The 21666-nt window shown below is 40.3% G+C and overlaps 1 protein-coding gene across 1 annotated transcript in view; it reads left to right on the top strand.

Annotated features, from left to right (window-relative positions):
• Positions 1-2985: 2985 nt before the first annotated feature.
• The window catches only part of LOC111863342 (homeobox protein unplugged), a 59774-nt gene continuing 41093 nt past the window's right edge, over positions 2986-21666 (top strand). Inside the window, exon 1 of the mRNA XM_023849586.2 lies at positions 2986-4800. Within this exon, the coding sequence (XP_023705354.1) occupies positions 4245-4800 (556 nt within the window). The 5' untranslated portion in view covers positions 2986-4244. The remainder of the gene's footprint in view (positions 4801-21666) is intronic.

The following is a 21666-nucleotide window of genomic DNA, read 5'->3' as shown; positions in this document are numbered from 1 at the left end:
TACGTCGCCGGGCCCTTGGTGCATTGGGAAGGCCTTTCGGATCCTCGTGAGAATTTTCCTATGTCTACTACAAGCCGCAAAGTCGCGGGTTCGATTCCCTATGAGGTCATTTCATTTTTCAACTGACCTAATCCTTCCAGCCACACTATGGCCCTGGGGTCGATTAAGCCCCTAACAGAAATAAGTACCAGGAATCTTCCTGGGGTAAAGGCGGTCGGTGCGTAAGGCTGACAACCTTAACGCAATCTGTCAGCCGACTGTCTAGAAAATGTGGGAGCCTCGACGTCTCATAATCCTGTGGGCCTCCACGGCCTGTTACAGGAATAGCTTTACATATTTTTCAATGGTTGATTATCAAAAATCTGTGTTGATTTCCGTTCTACAAACCGAATTTCTCTCCACTGCAAAGGAATTTCAAATAGGTGAAACTTTCTGTCTTCTGGGATATAACGCCGCGTAGCCAGTTGAACGTCAACCAGTGTTTCGGAGGAACATTTCGCTTCCAGTATCAGAGATGAAGAGTAAGCTAAATAAGAAACCACAGTTGATGCTGGTTTCTTGCGTGCCTTACTCTCCAAACCTGAAGATGGAGGCGACATGTTCCTCCAAGACGTCCGTTGACTTTCAACGGGCTACACGAGTTTATATCCCAGAAGACAGAAAGTTTCAGAAGCACCGCTGTGAGAACCTCTAAACCCCTCTTTCTTAATAAGTTTTTAGATTTATTAGGTAAAGATGTCCCTGTGTTTATTCAGTTAAACAATATGTCATGAAGACATATGGAGGAGTGGAGGTACCGCTCCACCATTCTTGAAATAGGTCATGTGTCACAAGAAGGAATTATTTTATAATGAAGAAACACTTTGTGAAGAAACGGGAAACACTTCTGTACAGCAGACATCAAAATTACAAACAAAAATATAGAGCATAACCATCTTCTCTAAAAGTTTCAAAACCTTGCGTTATACAATGATACGAGTATATGACACTATGTTCTCTGCTGATAAACACAAAGTTAATTCCATTCTTTTATCATAACAATTGTATTAGATATAGAATTTTTAATAAAGAGGTTAAAACAGTTAAATGTCAAACAGCGCCGGGCATTTAAATGAGATCCGTCCAGCTCACCATTTAAAAAAGTCCGGCATAAAAGAGTTTTATAATTATTTCAAATTATATCTTCTTCGGTAGACTCATAAGCATCTTATTATTTCCCATCATTCAGAAATGATCGGCGACCCTGCTGCAAATGTTAATGGCGCCCGAAGGGTGTGCCCATGTCAGAATCCCAAACCGACTGAGCCCGCGGTGCAGGTTCCTTCTTGAAGTACTGGCATTCGCTGTATTGGCCTTTTGTGGAACTCGAAGGTTCATTGCAATGTACACAAGAACCGGCCACTGGACCGCATCCGGAGCTATACATAGCCAATCAACACCCTCACCCTACACTCATCTTCGGGAAGGGGTGGAATTTTACAAAACATTCAGCGTCTCGATCACAGCGTTGAATAGCAGGTTGAAAAATGAATTGGAAAAGACTCGGGGAAAAAGTGGCCTTGACATAACTGTGGTACTATTCTAGAATTTTCCTTGAGGGACTGAGGAAAATCACGGAGCAGCTCAGGCAGAATAGCTGGTATCCTGCCTGAAATTCGAAGCGACTAACTCCTAATATTCCCATCTACATGCAGGCTCCGAAAGTTGTCTTTTACCTTCAGATGTTCCAACTGATATCTGTAGACCTGTGCACTTCTTATCTCACCCATCCGGACTTCATGCCCTGTTCGTCTCATTATCCTTGATTGGTCAACAGGCTGGCTGCTAAGGAGTAGTCTTATGGCTATCGGTATTACATAACTTTCCTCTACTTCTTCTTTCTGTTAGATACTATGATACAAGCCAGGAGGTCGCGGGTTCGATTCCCGATTTGGTCATTAGATTTTTCAATTGACCTAATCCTTCCAGCCGCACTATGGCCATGGGGCCGACTCAGCCTCTAAGAGAAATGAGTACCAGGACCTTGTTGTGGGTAAAGGGCGGCCGGCGTGTGAGGCCGATAACTTCACCGCCGTCTGTGAGCCAGTTGTCTAGAAAATTTGGGAACGTCGAAGTCTCACATAATTCTATGGGCCTCCACGGTATGTTAAAGGGATAATCTTACCTTCCTTAGGTTTAACTGGACTAGTGTCCTCAGAAAACTGTTCTGAAACAAACACAGGGTTTGATGTGTACTGTCTTAAGGCGCGTCCACATTACTCGTGCCCGTGGGTCAGAAGCTTACTGCTGCCGGAAAATCAGAATCTGCAGCTGATATCTGTTGTGAAGAAATGCGAAAGCTTTGTATGCAAACCAGTTTGGGCGTCCACTTCGTCAGCTCCGGCAGCAGTAAGCTTCTGACGCACGAGCACGAGTAATGTGGACGCGCCTTTACAGGAAGAGACGCCGACGTCTCGGAGAAGGGTAATACCTTAGTTGTTGCCTGTTTCATGCTGGTGACTTGCTTGGCTTATTATTTTACTTTTATGATGGAAGCGATATGTTTCTCCGAAACGTAGATCTACTTCCGCCAGATTACACGGCGTTATATCCCTGCAGATACGACAGTGAGAACAGCTGATTAATAAATATTTTTCTCTGTAAGGCCTATATTTTTTTCTTTCTATGCCTGTAAGAAAATCTTTATAAAATATTGAAGTCTGATTTAACAGCATTTTCTTGAATTTAATAACATGTATGCATCGTATAAATTTCGTAATTTCTTTATAAATGTGCGTGTTCCATTAAGACGCTCTTGCATGAAAATTATTCTGAGAAATTAGTGGAGCGCATTCTAGGCTTGCGATTGGTTAAGAGCGTAACCAATGGTAAACGAGATAATGGGCGGCACTCTGTTTCTGGCCCCACCCCTTCCTGCCAACAGATGTGAGAGGACCGACCAAACAGATCTCTTGTTTGGATTATAGGTTAGGGCGATCAGTTAGATGCAATGTGGCAATGAGATAGCTTTGTTTTTTGTTGTAACCGTGCAATTGGAACGTGAAGTCAATGAAGCAGACAAGACTTACACACCGTGGCAACATCACATTCGCAGTTTCCTACTGAAGATTGCATCAGTAAACATTTATTCTACTTTGACTTTTTCAGTTGCAGCAGTGTCTGAATCAACGCTCGGTATGTGAACAGATGGGAGTGACTTTTCTTATTGTTGTGACGTGTGAATTTGATGGTAACAATCAAGAAGTAGCGCTAATGACGAATGACAGGTTTCAAGATGAACCGACTATACTGCAAACTGCTTTGTTGATAAAACTTTTGAAATTTTCTCATCCAGTGTTCAGCGAATAATTCATCCAGTATTAATAGAGAAATATAACGTTATTTTATTTGTTAAGTTAAAAATATAGATCAAATATGCGTGATAAAGAAGCAAGGTACGTTATTTTGTATATACAAGCATTCTTTAATATCTGACACAAATAATATGTTACTGCAAATGTGACTTTAAAATTAAATGAGGCCCCTGTTTTGAAGGACTCAACGTCAAAAAACTCTCAGGAATGTGTCTTACGCACTCAAATATCTAAGACGTGCCTGAATATGAGGAGAGAAATATGAATATCTACATTTCGTAATTTCTAACAAACTGTGTCACTGGAAGTAACCAACAGCGGTATCACTGAGGACGAGTTGTGATGGGTGTAGTGTTAATGTTATGTTACACAACATAGAATATTTTAATGCGAACGTTACGGTAAGATTCATGACGAAGCAGCGTAGGTTATGATTAACTGTAGCAACTATGACGGCGAAAAATGACTTTCCTTAAATTGTGTGGTCAGGAAACGAAAGAGAGACAGTAACAAGTGTCGTGTTAAAGCGAGAGAGGGAAGTGAGACTTCCTCTCATAACTGCAGAATCAGTGTAGGCGCGATTGTGCTGTAATTTTGAGATCTCGTAATGGAGGAAGGAGAGAAGAGGACCATAAAGAGTTAAACAGATACAAAATAAAAATAAAAAATAAACAATGAATTTTAATATCCTATTATATGTGTAGAAATTAATATATAGAATATTTATTGTCCACTGATAAAATAAGGACCGAAGAGAAGGTATTTCTTGGAACTTTAAAATATGTTAAGAACTTGTGACTGGCTTCTTCTTCCGGCAGGATCAGCAGTAGGAGATACACATGAGACGAGATCTGTTGCTTTGTAACATAACAGTTGATACAGAAAGCAAAAATGGAAACCACTTTCAGTCGGGAACAGTTATCAACCCAGCCGCAACCAACATCTACATTATCAACACCATTATCAACACAAACGTCACAACAAAGATCAAGGAATTTACGTCCATTTTCCATCGAATCACTAATAGCGACTCGACCCAACAATCGTTCAAATTGTCAGAGTAATGACGCAGCTCGCTTAACAAACACAGACTTAAGTGCAATGGATTTTGTGAGTCACAGACTGAACATGGGTAGTGCAGGAGTGTGTGGTAACAATATGGCGGCGGCCGTAGCCCTTGGCTACCCTGGAGGCATTGGTCTACCGATACCATTGTTGTACAATTCATGGTTGCCAACATTACAAGCTGGATTGTTTCTAGATCAACAAAGTCATCATATTGCTCACCCTGGAGCTCATGAACCGACTTTACGAGCTCCATCAGGACTTCTACCGCCGCTTCTGGTTCCACAAGGACCTCCTGCAGGAGTAGGACCTCTTAGTCCTGATTCTGAAGCCTCGCTGTCACCTCATATCGCCCATGACCTCTCTGGAAGAGGAGTTGCAGGTTGGTGATCCTGAACACTAGAGATTCCTGGCACAGTTTCCTTCCCCTGTTATGCATGGCACCGTTCATAGTTATATTGCCCTGAGTCAAATGCCTTCACTGTGGAACACAGTCACTCATTCAAAGCACAGCACTACTTGCAACAAGTCTGGCTACACGAGGAAACAAACACACACAAAATAACGCGCACCATCTCACGACCATATAATGAAGGCCTCGCCCTAGTGACGTCAAAAGCATAACAGATACGAAATTTTTAAAAATAAATATATATGTTAATATACAAAATTATGGTTTGATATGAAAACAAATCACTTACACATGGCAAAAAGACTGACAGCATTTAAAAAATACAAAATATACTTTAATTAATAATAATAATAATTCAATTCAATTTGTGTTTATTTACGTGCAAATTTAACAGCACAGAGGCCAAGTACAAAATTAGCACGATTACACAGAAATACACAAAATAATTAAAGAAGAAAATGCAAAATACAACAATTTATATAATGACAATAAATTAATATTAATTCCAAGAAAAATTAAGGTTGGCATTGACAGGCGAGAAAAATAAAATAATAGTAATGAGAAATGTTAATTTTACTTTATTTTAAATTAATTTAAAATTGAAATTAATGTTAATCTAATACATTTCAATTTTGCATATGAAGTGTAGCTGACATTAGTAGTGTAAATAAAACATACGACCTTCCCCATTAGACGTAAATTTGGTGGGGAAAATGGCAAAATAGCTGAGTGTGAATGTAAAGTGATTTACTAGATAATTGCCATAAATGGCCGAAACATGTTGTGAAGGGAGAAAAATGTATTCAAATTAAACACAAATTTTATTGGCGAAACTTAGAGAGCTAGTCCCTATCTCCTGGCATCTATGCCAGCTTCAACAAGGGGTATATATAAATCAAACACAGGGCAAACAATTCGCGAGCGCTAGCTTCGGAGATAGGGAATAGCTCTGTCGATTGAGTCCAACTGAGTAGGTTTTACCTGAAGATAGAGACAGAATCCAGTCTCCGAAACGCTGTGTTTTGAAAACTACACAGGACGGCATTTTTAGATAAAGGCAGGACAATGGATAATGTCCAAAAACATAATGTTTGTATCAATGTACCGTCGTCCCAAATTTCAGATCTTATCTATAATAAAAATCGTTGTATAAATTCGAATAAGTTGACCAGTACCATGAAAAAAAAAAATGAAGAATTTATAGCTTTGGAATGTAACACAAACATTATAGCAAATATATATGGCATAATACTGCCCCACACACACACACACACGAAACCATGCCACAGTTGGCATAAATTGGTTCGATGAATGCATAATTTTCTTGGGCCTGTTAATCGATTATGAAGATCGACATGCCAGTATTTTTTAAATGTAGGATATACTGGCAGGTCTCTTTGTTGTCTGTGTCGTTCTGTGTATATTTTACGTCATTAACGTTGGTCATTTTTAAGTTTTAATGTTTGGGCTTGTATCCGCACCGAAAGTTATCTTTGGTTCTATGTTGATTAGTAAGGAAACAGAACAACTGATAAATTATCAGCATTTTTAGTTTTTGTTATCTTAACCGGTAAACTGACCAGTTAATGAACATATCGAGACCTTATGCTCTTTCTCAACAAAACAATTTGATTTTATGCCTGCGAGATCTTTGATATCCTCACAGAAATGTGTCTTAAGATCCCGGTCTTCTCAGGTATGACGCCATGTAAGTTCACTTGGCGTTTTATAGGAAACGTCTGACTCAATCTTTTACTCTGAAGATGGAGGTAGCAGGTTGCTCCGAAATATTTTTCTGTGTTTGTGTTGTATGGGTGTGAGCAGTATCCTGTTAATTTTAGGGAGCGATATGAATTAATGTCAGGCCTATTTTAAAAATAATTTCTAAATTAAATTTGTGGACTTAAAAATAGTCTAAATGAACACATTTTATTTGTTTATGGCTTACTTAACGACGCCGTTCCTACAAATTTTATTTTAAAATGGCAAGATGATTTGTGAATGAATTGAAAAAGACGTGGAAGGAAACGCTGGCCTGAAATAGGCCTATTATTAAGGCATGTTCCTAGAGGAACTGGGAAGAACCACGAAATATCTCAGTGAGGAGAGTCGACGTTCCGACCGAGATTCAAAGTGGTCACCACCCAAACAAATGTCGGAGGCTTTACCCTTGAGTCAACCTGCTCGGTGTGTGAACGACTGAAGATTTACAGAGAATTGAGCCTAACGAGGAACTTTGTGATTTATGCAAGTCGCTTATTAGCAGGGTCCGGATTTTGATGACCTGAAAATATTTAAAAAATGACCTATAAAATGACCGAAAAATCCAGAAAAATGACCTAAAATATGACCCAAAAATGTAATATGCAGGGCCCGGATTTTGATGACCTAAAAATATTTAAAAAATGACCTATAAAGTGACAGAAAAATCCAGAAAAATGACCTAAAATATGACCCAAAAATGTAATATGCAGGGCCCGGATTTTGATGACCTAAAAATATTTAAAAAATGACCTATAAAGTGACAGAAAAATCCAGAAAAATGACCTAAAATATGACCCAAAAATGTAATATGCAGGGCCCGGATTTTGATGACCTAAAAATATTTAAAAAATGACCTATAAAGTGACAGAAAAATCCAGAAAAATGACCTAAAATATGACCCAAAAATGTAATATGCAGGGCCCGGATTTTGATGACCTAAAAATATTTAAAAAATGACCTATAAAGTGACAGAAAAATCCAGAAAAATGACCTAAAATATGACCCAAAAATGTAATATGCAGGGCCCGGATTTTGATGACCTAAAAATATTTAAAAAATGACCTATAAAGTGACAGAAAAATCCAGAAAAATGACCTAAAATATGACCCAAAAATGTAATATGCAGGGCCCAGATTTTGATGACCCGAAAATATTAAAAAATGACCTATAAAATGACCGAAAAAATCCAGAAAAATGACCTAAAGGAGAGAAGAAAGAACACTTCCCTTCCATGTTATTCACATTTCAGAAAACATATGAAGAAAAATTCCCTAAAATGGCCAAAAATGACAAGAAATACCCTTAAAAGTCCAAAAATTACCCCCAAAATGAAAAAATGACATTAAACCTAAAAATGTCAAAAAATGACAAAAAAATACCCATAAAATTTACATTTCTGTAACCCGCAGCTCATATCCGATATTTATATATTTAAGAGCATCGCATAGGATACAAGGAAAAAAAGATGACATGTCATCAAAATCCGGGCCTTGCCAATTAGTGAGGGACAGTGAAGTCTAGGAGACCGAGATGGCCTGATGTGGCACAAATTGTGGGGGGGGGTTGGCAAGAATTGTACAGTAACTCCTGAAGAATGTCCAGTTGGCAAGGCGAGGCATTAATACCTAAACAAATAAACAATTTACAGCAAAACTAGTCCAACAGCGTGGAGAATCCTACAAGCCAACTGAGCTTACACAACACCGATAATAACACTACCTCGTCATCCTTACGAACTGCATCAATGAGACACATAATGCACAGCCCGCAAAGGAAATGCAGCGGAGCTACATCCAACACCCAGAAGTTCTCTCAAGCAAATAACTTTTAAATGAATGGATGACGACTACACTAGAAATAACATAAAGATCGTAATAATTTTTAATTCCAATATTAATTAATTTTAATTAGCGAATATCGCTTTCACACACGTTATATCCTAACTCTGACATAGATTGGCCGCGCCATAGCTCAAGCGGTTAGTCGTTGGCTTCCCACGGCCACCGCCCGGGTTCGATCCCGGGTCTGGTAAGGTGGGATTTGTGGTGGACAAAGTGGCGCTGGGGCGGGTTTTCTCAGAGTACTTCGGTTTCCCCTGCCAATCTTCATTCCACCAAATTGTCCATCATATAATCACCCGGGGCAGGCTACAATAGGCCAGTCAGTGGCTGCCGTGCCGAGTGGTCCTAGCTGGACTCCACCCCTCACAAGCAAAACTTTTACATAGAGTGCAACAGTTTCATCAAGACAAACAATACCTGAAGATGGCCGTACGAGTATATGACCGAAACATTTAGTGAGGAAGAAGAGTGGCTAGATACTAAGTTGCATTTAAGGTGGAAATTTACGTGAACGGAAGATTAATATCGGAAGTAAACATAACTGGCCCAGAATCGTGGTTTAGTATTAGCAAAGTTAAACCTCCAAGTTCTGCTCCCACAGTGTTACAATGAGGAATCGAACCTGCATAAAATTGTCTCATAATAATGAGGCGTGTTGCCTATGTAACGCGACAAATCAATTCACGCGGGTTTCCGGATTTGAATGAATATCTATTGGCCACTCGCTCTTACACACGCAAGTACGTACAATTATGATCACTTATACCGTCTGTGGACATCTCTTCTTCACTGCTCTAATTACTTGCACCGCTATCCTCGGTCAAGTGTCTTGGTCTCATGTCGAAGAACTCTTCCTGTTGGAGTCGAATACAAACTCAATACAAACTGAAACTGAACCTGTCTGGTCAAAGTCAAAGTCACATTGCGACTGACGGTCAGTCAGTCAGTCTTTCATGACCAGATATTTATTACTGTTTAACAGTTACGGTCTTGTTTTGTAGGGCGCCCTCTCTGATAAGAGGACGGGTTTGTCTTTTGTATATGCTGCTGGCCCTTGCCAGCGCAGTCTTCCTCTGGTCCGAGTCCCTTGGGACTTGTAACCATATTTTACCGTCTCAGATTTGAGACTACCCTTTTTGTCGCCTCCTACTGTCTGGTCCCACGTCCAAGTCACATTGCGACTGGTTTCGAACGGAACAGAGCGCGCCATCTAGGAGCTTTTGGTCTCGGCCGCTGTCATGGAACGAAAGCTCTGTTGTCCTTTCATCTCCGGGGTAACGCATTTGTTGCGTAAGGTGTTCCTAGGCAACGGCCCGCTGTTATTGTGTTTCCATGGAAGTTTATTTTCCGGATTCCCCGCACTCGATAATAACATTTATCTCGTAACGCTGTCGTTTATTTTGAATATTGTTCGCCACTTTTATGCTATGGTGGTACTGATACTGTCCTTTGAATTAACTGCTGGTCATCGAATATTTTAAAAATAATATGGACTCAGTAAATATAACTTATGTTCTTTTAGTCAAATTCTACATAGCACCTGAACGTATTGCGTTCAAAGGGAGATATAACATTGCAAGGTCTGGAGAATGAGTATCACTAGAAATTCTCTGTATAGGGCCCGTCTGTGGAGAGGATTGCGAGAGTCCATCTTGTCATAGGCCGTCTGAGGGTACATGTGGATATCACGAAGCAACTTACTGTGTAAAAAGGCGCATCGGCCGCATAAATGTCGCTGCTTCTCCTCAAATTCTGAAGGCGACTGCAAGAACAAGCAGCAACTTGCTATTCTGTCAGTTCTATGATACTCCTGTGTAAATAATTACTTTAAATTAGGGCCTATAATTGATTATTTAATAATATTTTTTTTTTCTTTGGCACTACAGCCCCAGTGGGCCTAGACCTACCTCCATGAACTTCTCCGTTCACTTCGGTTTTTCTAGATCTTACACATTCGGTAGGACTCCTTGGGCGGCTGATCAGCTCGTCGCAAGGCCTCTACCTGTACACAAACACATAAAAACGCACAGAAACATCCATGCCCTGAGTGGGATTCGAACCAACGATCCCGGCTTCCGAGCGAGCGAAGACAATGCACGCCTTAGACCGCTCGGCTACCGTGACCGGCCTATTTAATAATAATAGCTACAAAAATTCAGGTTATCATTAATGGATTCTATACAGATTTCACCAGTTTTCGCCCAGTCATAGAACTTAGTTAGAATTGCTTTTGGTTGTTACAGCTACAACCGAATCTTCAGTCAATTACAGTCCGTGGGATAACCAGGCCTCATGCCCAAACTCAGATAGTTCTCAAGTTCGAATTATTTCCGTGGAATGTTACAATTTGAAACATACGGGAATTAGAATGAGAAAACAATGAAAATGGGAGGAAGAATTGCAAGAATAAATATATCATGTTTAATTAGATTACAGCGCCAATTTAATGAAAGTCATAAAATATCTAAGCATTCTCCTTTATCTCGGTGACCATGCAAAGCATCTTTAAACTATGCCACCCACACGACACAAGTACCCGTCACGTGGGCGCAGAGACGAGGGAATACCCCAAACATTGAAATTATAGACGGAAGCACAGCAGTTTTGTCAACAATTTTGGTGTCACCTGAAGAAGACTAATGTTGGTCGAAACGTATAGTGTGCATACACCAGTGATGCAGAAGAGATTTTAATATTTAAAGTATTTAAAATTTTTAAAAAACAAGTTGCTGGTCAGACGGATGCTATAACTAAGAGGAACAAAGGAGCGACGTGCGACAGGAGACTAGGGCACAACATTACGACATTACTGCTCTCAATAAAGAAATAACTCTCGTTTCTTTCGGTAAGGATATTTTTAGTAGCCACAAAGTTAGAAAGTTTCTTACAGAGTATTACTACAAATTCTTTGCAATAGATCTGTTTCTGGCATCTTTACCGGGTGTCTCGTTAAGACAGCCTGTTGTCAGTAGGCTTCTCTGTAATCTAATCCTGTATCATTTCAACCAATTAGAATTGTCATTTGAATTCAAGGCGTATACACCTTCACATTCATCCACTCTATATCTGCATAAGGCAAATGACACAGTGGAGCGATATAGGCAATTCACTGGTGAAATTGCAGAATATTATTTAAGTATTTCTTTATAGAATATCCAAGTAGATTAAAAGTGCATTTGTATACAATATTATATTTGAGCATCCTGTTACACTCGTACAATATATATAAGATAAACACCGTCTTAAGTGTAACAATTTTATTGTTAATTGTTACACTTAAGACGGTGTTTATCTTATATATATTGCATTTGTATACGTAGGCGCAGTAACCCGGGGCGCAAATAAGTAGGAAGGATGCAGTGATGAAAGGGTAAAGGTCACAGCTGTGCAACATGCTTACATTGGTTTGGAAGCATGCCCTCTATTGATAACGTGGTTGCGTGTAATGTAATTTCTTGCCAATTATAATAGTGTCACTTAATTTAATGTTCGTATTACATAGGTGATAGTAAAGTTTGCATGCCGTTCAGACTGGTATTATTTGTAATATCTGTAGAAAATAACCCCATTATGGTTTGTAGTACTCTGTACTTACTCAATATGCGAGCCGGAATAGCTCAGTCGGTATAGCGACGGGCTACGGGCTGGACCACAGAGGAGTCGGAGTTCGAGTCCCCGTACGTTCAAGAATTTCCTCTTCTCCACGTCACCCAGACTACCTCTGGGCTCTTTTCCCTAGAATAAAGAGGCTGGGGCGTGAAGATGACCAGTCACCTTCTACTAGTGACGAGGTTAAGTTAAAATGTGGATCTATACATCCACTCCCCAATACGCCCTCATGGTGTAGTGTTTAATTAATTAAGCAAAGGGAAAACTTTACAAGGTGTTTGCAAATAAATTACCCACCTACATATTGTCATAAAATCCTATTGGATTCGTAGTTCCGTAAGAAAAGAAGCGAATTAATTGTAGGCCCTAATATATATTTATTTTAAACACGAAATTAGGAACGCGGTTCCATTTTTCATAAACAGACTGGTATACCTACGCAATTAACATGTTCTTAGATTTAGTGCAACATATATATCTCATTCAATATTTACCTAAAAATTGTGCATATTTCAAGAAATAAATACTTAAAATTTGCCCTCAAAACTATATTTTCTTAAATATTTTATGTTTTATATAGGTCTCAGAATAATCATATTACAGAAATGTTATATTGTCTAAATCAAACTAATAAGCTCCATTTCAGAGCGCCTCTCCCATCTTATTTTCCTCTCTTGAGTGTGCACGTTTCTGTTTACGCGCTGACAATTTGCTTGGTGAACAGCTGACGCAGTTTACAGATTATTAGTTACTTTAAACTACATTTCTACAAGGGACCGTTTAGTAAAATCGATCTCATTGCTTGACATCAGCAACTCTAGAACCACGGACGAAACCGCTGTTGAGCAAGCTGCGTTACACTGACCCATACACGATCTTTCGGACTGGGCCAAAACTTCTAAACATGTAAATTCCTTATTTATTGTATGAGACTTAAAGGGTCTGTTTAAGGGAGGAACATAGACTGAGTGCTTTTGGAACAGGGTGCTGAGGAGAACATTTGGACCAGACAGGGATGAAGTGACAGGAGGTTGGAGAGAACTACATTTTGAGGAGCTTCACGACTTGTACTCTTCTCAGATATAATTAGAATGATTAAAACAAGGAGGATGAGATTAGGCAGAGCATTTAGCACGTATGGGGAGAATAGAAATGCATGTAGAATTTTGCTTGGAAAGCCAGAAGAAAAGAGACCACTAGGAAGACTTAAATGTAGATAGGAAGATAATATTAAAATGAATCTTAGAGAGCTAAGATTGGGTGGTATGGACTGGATTGATCTGGCAGCAGGATAGGGCTCAGTGGAGGAATCTTGTGAACGCGGTAATGAACGTTTTTCCCCCCCTTAAAATATGAGGAAATCTTGAGTAGCTGAGCGACTGGTGGCTTCTCCAGGACTCACCTCCATGGAGTTGGTTAGATACAAAGCGTCTGTATTGTATTTAAAATGGGACAAATGAATTGTCTGATTACGCCAGATTTTAATCTGATGCCGTTGAACTTTGTATTTTAATTTTGTTCTGACACTGAATAGAAACACAGTGAACGCAAATCACACAAGTGGATCGTACTCATTATGAGATCTTACAAAGACTTAGCGATATTGAAGTTAGGAAAGCACTTGTAGATGTACGTAACTTGGGGTCATTTTTGCAACTCTCTTTCTCTGCAACACTCCCACATGCAAAGTAGGAGTTAGGGGACAGATTTTTGAAATTTCAAGCTAATTTAGCACATCAATATACTCGTATTTTGACGAGTACGAAGTAGCCTTCCTGCTGTTTGCAGCTGCGAAGCGCTGCTGGAAGAAAGTCTTGTGATATCACGCTCATTACGAGAAATGTGACACAGTTCTGAGGCAATTTGTTTTGAAACATTTAAATGGATTTGATGCGGGTATTTTAAACATAGAAACACAAATAATATAAATATAATAAAATACATAGAAATAAATGTTATTAAAATAAATATAATATTTTTAAACATAAGAAATTTGAGACTTCGAGTTTCCCACATTTTCTCTAGACAATCGACTCACAGATGGCGGTAAGATTGTCAGCCTTATGCGCCGGCCGCCCTTTCCCCCATGATGATCCCTGGTACTCATTTCTGTCAGAGGCTGAGTCGATCCCAAAGCCACATTGCGGCTGGAAAGATTAGGCCCATTGAAATATCCACCTCATTGGGAATCGAACCCACGACCTTCCGGCTTGTAGTATAGTGCCTCAACCAACTACGCTACCATATAGAAACACAAATAATACTTTCGCCAATTGAAGAATGTAAAGTCATGTGTTATGTTTGTGGAAACATTCTTCCAATTGAGAAAATGTAGGAAAAGCAGCGGTACGTATCTGTGACTGGTAGGAAGGCAAACGTTTAAAATAACATTATGACGGACGCAAAGTTCATAATTCAATGAAGTAGGACGGCTTAATATTGCTTATCTGCAGGTGCAATGAGAAAATCTTTATCTCGAAAATTAGTTTATGGTTAATAACTGCTCTCTCTAAGGCTTTATAGACTCACTTTTCTCTTTGTGTTTTCATGGCTGAGCCTTATTCCGGCATTCTGTTTTACAGTCTCACATAATGTGTTTACATGTGAATATTTCTACAGACGGCCAACTTCTGTAACATAGAACATGCAGGGTCTCTTCTCCTTATAACACGACGTCTCTGATTTTCATTTTACCGTGTGGAAGGAAACTTCTCTTGTTAGTCTCTACTTATTTTCGATTTATTGGAACTAGAACCGTAAAAGGTAAAAAGAAAGTAGTTACCCTTGTAACAGGCCGTGAAGGCCCCTAGGGCTGTGAGACGTCGAGGCATCCGCATCTTCTCTAGACAATCCGCTCACAGATGGCAGTGGGTTTGTGAGCCTTATGCGCCGGCCGCCCTTTACCCCCATGATGATTCCTGGTACTCATTTCTGTCAGAGGCTGAGCCAAACGCAAGGCCAAATTGCAACTGGAAGGATTAGGTAACTTTAAAAGTCCAATGACCTCATCGGGAATCAAATCCGTGTCCTTCTGGTTTGTAATACAGTGCCTCAACCAACTACGCTACCGCTTGCCCAAACTAGGAAGGTCAGAAGTTAAACAAGCACTGTATGATTAAGCATTTAAGAGGCAATTTGTCAAGCAAATAATTGTTATTCAGAGGCCTGGCCCAAATCAAAATCGTTACCAAACAAAACGTCTTCGAAAACTTTGCAAACACCAAACAACACCAACTTCAAAGGCTTTTACCAAATTGAAAAGGTCCATGTCTGCTCGAAGCCCCCCTGTATTTCAAATACACGAATGGATAATCCCGAACGCTTATGCTATCGAGCATCAGATGAAACGAGAATTCAGGTTACAAATGAACCCCTTGATCCCGCCTATTTCACCCCCAATCAACGTTAGAGGGTAACACCAGCCCTATATAATTCCACGCCCCTCGAGCTGTGAGTAAAAAAGAAAGCCAATGTGTGAGGCATGAACCCGAAGCAATTATTTAACTTTGCCTTCAGTTCATCGCCTGTGGCCCAGAGACGCGCTTTGTGCTGGAGGTACAAAGCGGAAGCCATCTGCTTGTACGAGTATTGCAGCTTATGGCTTGAATTAATGAATTAGCGCATGTGAACCTACGTTGCTTATTATATCGCGTCATTTTGTTTCTGCATGAGTAAGCACTCGCATTTCTCCTTAATCAGATGCGAAACAACAGACCGATTTTCGTGAAGCCCAACATAAAATTCATAAAAGTGTTAACCACTGTTTCATTCCATAGATCTGGCAACAACATGGACATGATTATCATAATGTATGTCACTAACTAACTATCTAACTATTTAACTAACTTCATGGAGCTGAGCCCTTCTTGAGAAGCCGCCAATTGTGCAGCTACTAAAGAAATTCCCAGCATTTTATGGAACCCAAAAGTTCCTTACCATGTTCACAAGAGCCTTCCACTGGTCCCTATTCTGAGCCAGATCAATCCAATCCATACAATCCTATTCTATTTCTCTAAGGTTAATTTTAGTATTGTTAACCCACCTACATATTTTTCTGCCCAGTGATCTTTTTCCTTCTGACTTTCCAGATAATATCCTATATGCATTCCTCTATTCCCCATTCGTGCTACTTGTCATACCCATCTCATCCTCCTTAAGGTCACGGTGAAAGAAATACTAGTTCCATCCATTGAATTTTTTGTGTAGAAATTAATTCTATGGAGAGCATGGGAATTTATTTCAGGCGTTAATAATAAATTAATAATAATGTATTAATTATGTATTTACACGCTTGCTAAACAGACCAAAGACCAAATATGAAGTAAGTACGAACAAAAGAAGAAAACTAAAAACACATACAAAAAAGAATGAAAAACAAGGCCAACTTTATTGTAAGTACAATCGGGCCATCAATTTTGCGGTGAGAAGATATATACATATATATTAATATTGAATAAATTAATATTTTAATAATGAAGAAAATACCACTACAAAATACTACATGAAGAAACAGTTTTGTTCCAAGTATACCAACGTTGCTGCAAGCAATGTCAGCAAATGGAGCTCAGCTAGCAGAAGATAAAACTTGAATTTGCAGAGCAGTCATTGAACAAAGAGACGCTTCTCATATACAGAGTATGAAGTCGAACATGAACAGTTTTAATTACAACAGTAACAATAATAATGAGTGAAATTATGCAGTTCAATATAGATAAGTAATACTAGTAGATAGAGCTGAGAGTTGAAAAACAGTCATTCAGTCATTACCAGAGAAACGCCAAGAAATAAATAACAAATTAACTTTAACGATAAGCAAATATGAACAATGCTGTCTTTTAGGATGTGGCGCCGTGTAGATATTGTGTTAACCGAAGTTTCGGAGGAATGTATCGCCTCCATCTTTAGGGTAGAAAAATCCTCGAGCTCGGAACCAACGTGAGCAGGTGATTGCAGCCACATCATATATTTCAAAAGTAAAAATAGTTGCACAATCTTCATTTCTAATCTGACTCAAATTGAAGAGATTCAATTAGGAGAACATTTGTGACTCCCGAATTGAATTCTAACTGATTAAGACTAGGCAGAGGCAACGGGTTCAACTCAGTAGAACACGAAGTGTACGGAGCTGTACTTGCTCTTACTGTTTCGTATTCCGGGGAATACTCGGCAATATTTGTCTTGCTCTTCAGCAGCCCGTGGCGACGTCACAATGGGACACGGATCTCTAACAGGAGAGAGTCAATAAAGCGAACCACAAATCCTCAGGCAGTCAATGGGACTAGTGCCGAGAAATAAGGATTAGAGATTATGTCGAGGGCAGGGACCACCGTGTGATAATGCTCTCTGTCAACAAAGCACGACAATTGGCAGGCCGGCTGCTTTGTGTTGCTTCTGTCACAGGATCCACCAAGGAACGTCCTCAAATGTGAAACGATTAGACAATTCAGAAAATTATAATCTTATTCCATGTTACTTCCGGCAGAGCTCTTATCGGCACGTAAATTTATATTTGAAAATTCAGGCTTCTGAACTCATCACCTATATGACATATATAGGCGTTTTCCTTGCTTCCGAAAATATAGAAAATGTGATACCTTTTCTACACGGGGAGTAAAAAAGGTAAAGCTATCATTGTAACAAGACGTGCAAGCTCATAATTTTGTGAGAGGTCGAGGTTCCAACATTTTCTAGATAGTCGGCTCACAGATGGAGGTTATGTTGCCAGCCTTACGCGCCGGCCGCCCTTTACCCCCAGGAAGTTTCTTGGTGATAATTTCTGTTAGATGTTGAGTCGATCCCCAGGGCCACAGTGCGCCTGGAAGGATTAGGTCAATTAAAGAAAAAACAAAGACTTCATCCGGAATAGAACCCGCGACCTTCCGGCTTGTAGCATAGCTGCGAATTTATCAAATAACTAGTAACGCACAGGAGACAAAGTTGGTCTTCCAGCGTGGGGTGTTGAACTAACAACATTGCACTGCAAAAAGCAAGAATAAGAAATGTTACATTTGGCTCGGACAAGTCTCGAAATGAGGGGGGGTAACAAGATTCGGGAGAAAATTGCATAGACGTCCCCTTCACAAAATACTTTTCTCTATCAGTGGCTCTTCCAGGCCTTTCAGGGCTCAGACCTCTTATTCAGTTCTACGCATAATCATTTTTCACAGACGGTGGGACTCCTTGGACGAGTGATAAGCCTGTCGCAAGGCCGCCACCTAAACACAGGACAACACAAACACAAAATAAAAGCATAGACACACCAAACGTTCATGACCTGAGTGGGATTAGAGCTCGCGATCCCAACATTCGAGCGAGCGATCCCAGCATTCGAGCGAGCGAAGACAGTTCGTGCCATAGACGGCGCCCGAACTGCGATCTGCCACTAAGTACTTTTAGGGTGATCACATTAAGGTGGATAAATTTAGCGAGTGACGTAGCCTTATGCGAGGAATACACACAAAATGTTAGTGAGAAATCCTGAAAAGGAGAGACAAAATGCTAGATCTAGCAAAAGATGGTAACATAATATGCAAATGTATTTTAGAGAAATAAAATGTACAAGGCCATGTCCTGGCTTCGCCTGGCTTCGAACAGAGGCTGGTGGCTGGCTCTTGCGCAAAGTGTAATGTATCTTTGGGTATCTAAGCGAACTGTAGCTTCTCACTTACTCTGCTGCTTAACGTGTGATTTGCGTAGTTGCATTATCATCCTCGGCTGACATATGCAAATTCAGAGTGAAAATTATAATTTTGCGCTCAATTCAAATTTACTGTATGCGGCATGTTCTACATGTTAGAATGTTCCTTGAGACGGCAGCACGGGCACGGATTGAAGTCTCTGTGCACAGACTGGCGCCATTCAAGCTGGCGAATGTTCACAACCGGATTTGTCTTTACATCTTTCATTTTATTTGTCTTTGTCTTTATATTTTTATGTCGAAATATTTGGTAAGGATTTCATGCAAGTTCGCTGGGATAAATTTACACGTATTTAGGTTAGGTTGTATAGGACTGTAACAAATTTAAACCTGATTGAGGAGGAAATTAAGAGGAGACTGAACTCGGGTAATGCTTGCTACCTTTGTCTTCTCGCCTGCTGTCAAAAACATAAAAATTAGAATATAAAGAAATATAATTTTGCTCGTGGTTCTGTATGGGTGTGAAACTTGGTCTTTGACATTAAGGGAGGAACACTCACTGAGGGTGTCTGAGAAGAGGGTGTTGAGGAGAATATTTGGACTGAAGAGAGATGGAGTGACAGGAGGTTGGAGAAAACTGTATAGTTAGAATGATCAAGTCAAGGAGGATGAGGTGGGCAGGTCATGTAGCACGAATGGGGCAGAGGATAAATGCATATAGGATATTGGTGGGAAAGCCAGAAGGAAAGATACCACTGGGAAGACCAAGGCGTAGGTGAGTGGACAATATTAAAATGGATCTTAGAGAACTAGGACGGTATGGTATGGATTGGATTGATCTGGCTCAGGATAGGGACCAGTGAAGGGCTCTTGTGAACACGGTAATGAACTTTCGGGTTCCATAAAGTGCTGGGAAGTTCTTGAGTAGCTGCCCAACTGGCGGCTTCTCATGAAGGGCTCAGCTCCGTGAGTGAGTGAGTGAGTGAGTATGTTGTATAGGCCCAGTGGCACCCTCCTCACGTCTGGCTTTCTATAAAAGTATACACAGCAAAACTGCAGATTTGCTTAATTAATTAAGCGCCACGCCATGAAGATGCAGCATATGGCGTGTGTATGAACAACTCCACAGCTTTCTACCGTCGGTACTGGGTAGAGATGACCGGCCAGCAACACTCCTGGTGCTCCTGGCTGTGTTGCCCCTGTGGATAGAGTGCCCCTTACGCAGGGTGGGTCTCAGTGTCTGTCTGGACGCATTGCAGGAAAGTGAAATCTCTTGCATCTGCCAGGAATCAAGCTCCGATTCATCGGTCGTCCAGTTTTCATAGCTCAGTCAGTACACTAGCTGACCTATATAGTAAAGTTATCCCTGCAACAGGCCGTGGAGGCCCATAGTGTTGTGAGACGTCGAGGCTTCCACTTTTCTAGACAATTGGCTCAATGTTGGCGGTGAGGTTGTCAGCCTTACGCCCTGGCCTCCCTTTACTCCCAGGAAGATTCCCGATACTCATTTGTGTTAGATGTTGAGTCGAAGCCAGGGCCATATTGAGGATGCAAAAATCCATTAACCTCATTGAGAATCGAACCCGCGACTTCCGGGCTGTAGCATAGTTCCTCAACCAACTATGCTACCGAGTTCCCCCCTCCCTTGTTAAATAACATAATATTTAAAAATATTCTTAATTTGTTTTCATGCCCATAACTACAGCATTACGTCTACCTGAGTCCCAAACGAACAAAAAGAAAACTCCGTGGTCTCTAGTCCGCAAGCGAACTATACCCACCGAGCGACCGCCGCTTATCGGCGAAGTTAGTGCCAACTTTTGTGCATAGAGGGTGTCGCGTGGTCAGTGCAACAGATCCCCCAGCCGTTAATTTCGGTTTTCTAGACCCGAGCCGCTGTTTCCTTCAAATAGCTCCTCAAGTATCCTCACGAGCCTGAGTGGACTCCATTCAAGTCCCATTACCTCTCAGAAAATCTGGTAACATCGGAATCGAACCCGTGACCTCTGGATCTGTAGGCAGGAACTCTGACCACTAGACCACAGAGGCGGTATATCACAGCCCATAAACAGTGATGCTGCGTTTCCTCTCTAAAGTCTTCACATTTTCACAGTTCTCTCAAGTTCGAACTTCGTAATTAGTCGTTAGTCGAGTCCACTTCCTGAAACTCTCTTCGTTTCTTCTGTAAATCTGATGGAGCCATATCTGAATAATAAACGTCCATCTTTTATTGCAGTAACGATTTTAATTGTTTTATTTTTGTTGCATTTTAAACGTACAGTGGGCCGCAAACCGGACAATCATAGAGACATTTTGTTTTGCAGTTTGAGCTATTTCATAACGGCGAATAAGAAACTTCAGCAAAGCAAATTTACCTTCGAACAAAACATTTCCCTTTTTGCGAACATTCCAGCACACAGACCGCCTGAGTAATATTAATAATATTTTTATATAATATAAATTTACTGGCCCGTGGTTTTCAGCTTAACCACAAACAAATCAGCTTTCTCGGATCTAACACAATTTTTATGTTCAAAGTTAAGCACATTTTAATTCGCTGTTCAAGCTGGATAGTTTAGTTTCAGCCCCAGAAGTTCATGATTTTGCAGTCACTGAACTTTACAAATGGAATGCTTTCTTAGTACACCTTACGCTGTCAAAATTGTTAGGCAGCGAATACATTTGTTATTTCATGTTTGAGGGAATACTGAACCTGGAGCCAGAATTGTAATGACAACTGGATCCTTTTCACTGATCTAAATTAATTAGAACATTGTCTAGCGATGTTATGGTGAGAAGCGCCATAGTAGTTAGTTGTTACCAAAGTAAAAAGTCGCAGAACAGTTTGTCCTGGAACCAGTCAGGCCTAGAAAAAAAGGCAGTAGTAGAAGATGCTACAAATGCTTGAGAAAGGCCAAGGAAAAGAGACCGAAAAGGGACTAGTGTGCTTCTGCGCCATTGCTGCGCCGTCCTCTGTTGCAGCAA

This window comes from Cryptotermes secundus, unplaced genomic scaffold (genome assembly GCF_002891405.2).
Source record: "Cryptotermes secundus unplaced genomic scaffold, Csec_1.0 scaffold377, whole genome shotgun sequence".
Taxonomy (NCBI): domain Eukaryota; kingdom Metazoa; phylum Arthropoda; class Insecta; order Blattodea; family Kalotermitidae; genus Cryptotermes; species Cryptotermes secundus.
This window is presented reverse-complemented; position numbering and strand designations above follow the sequence as displayed.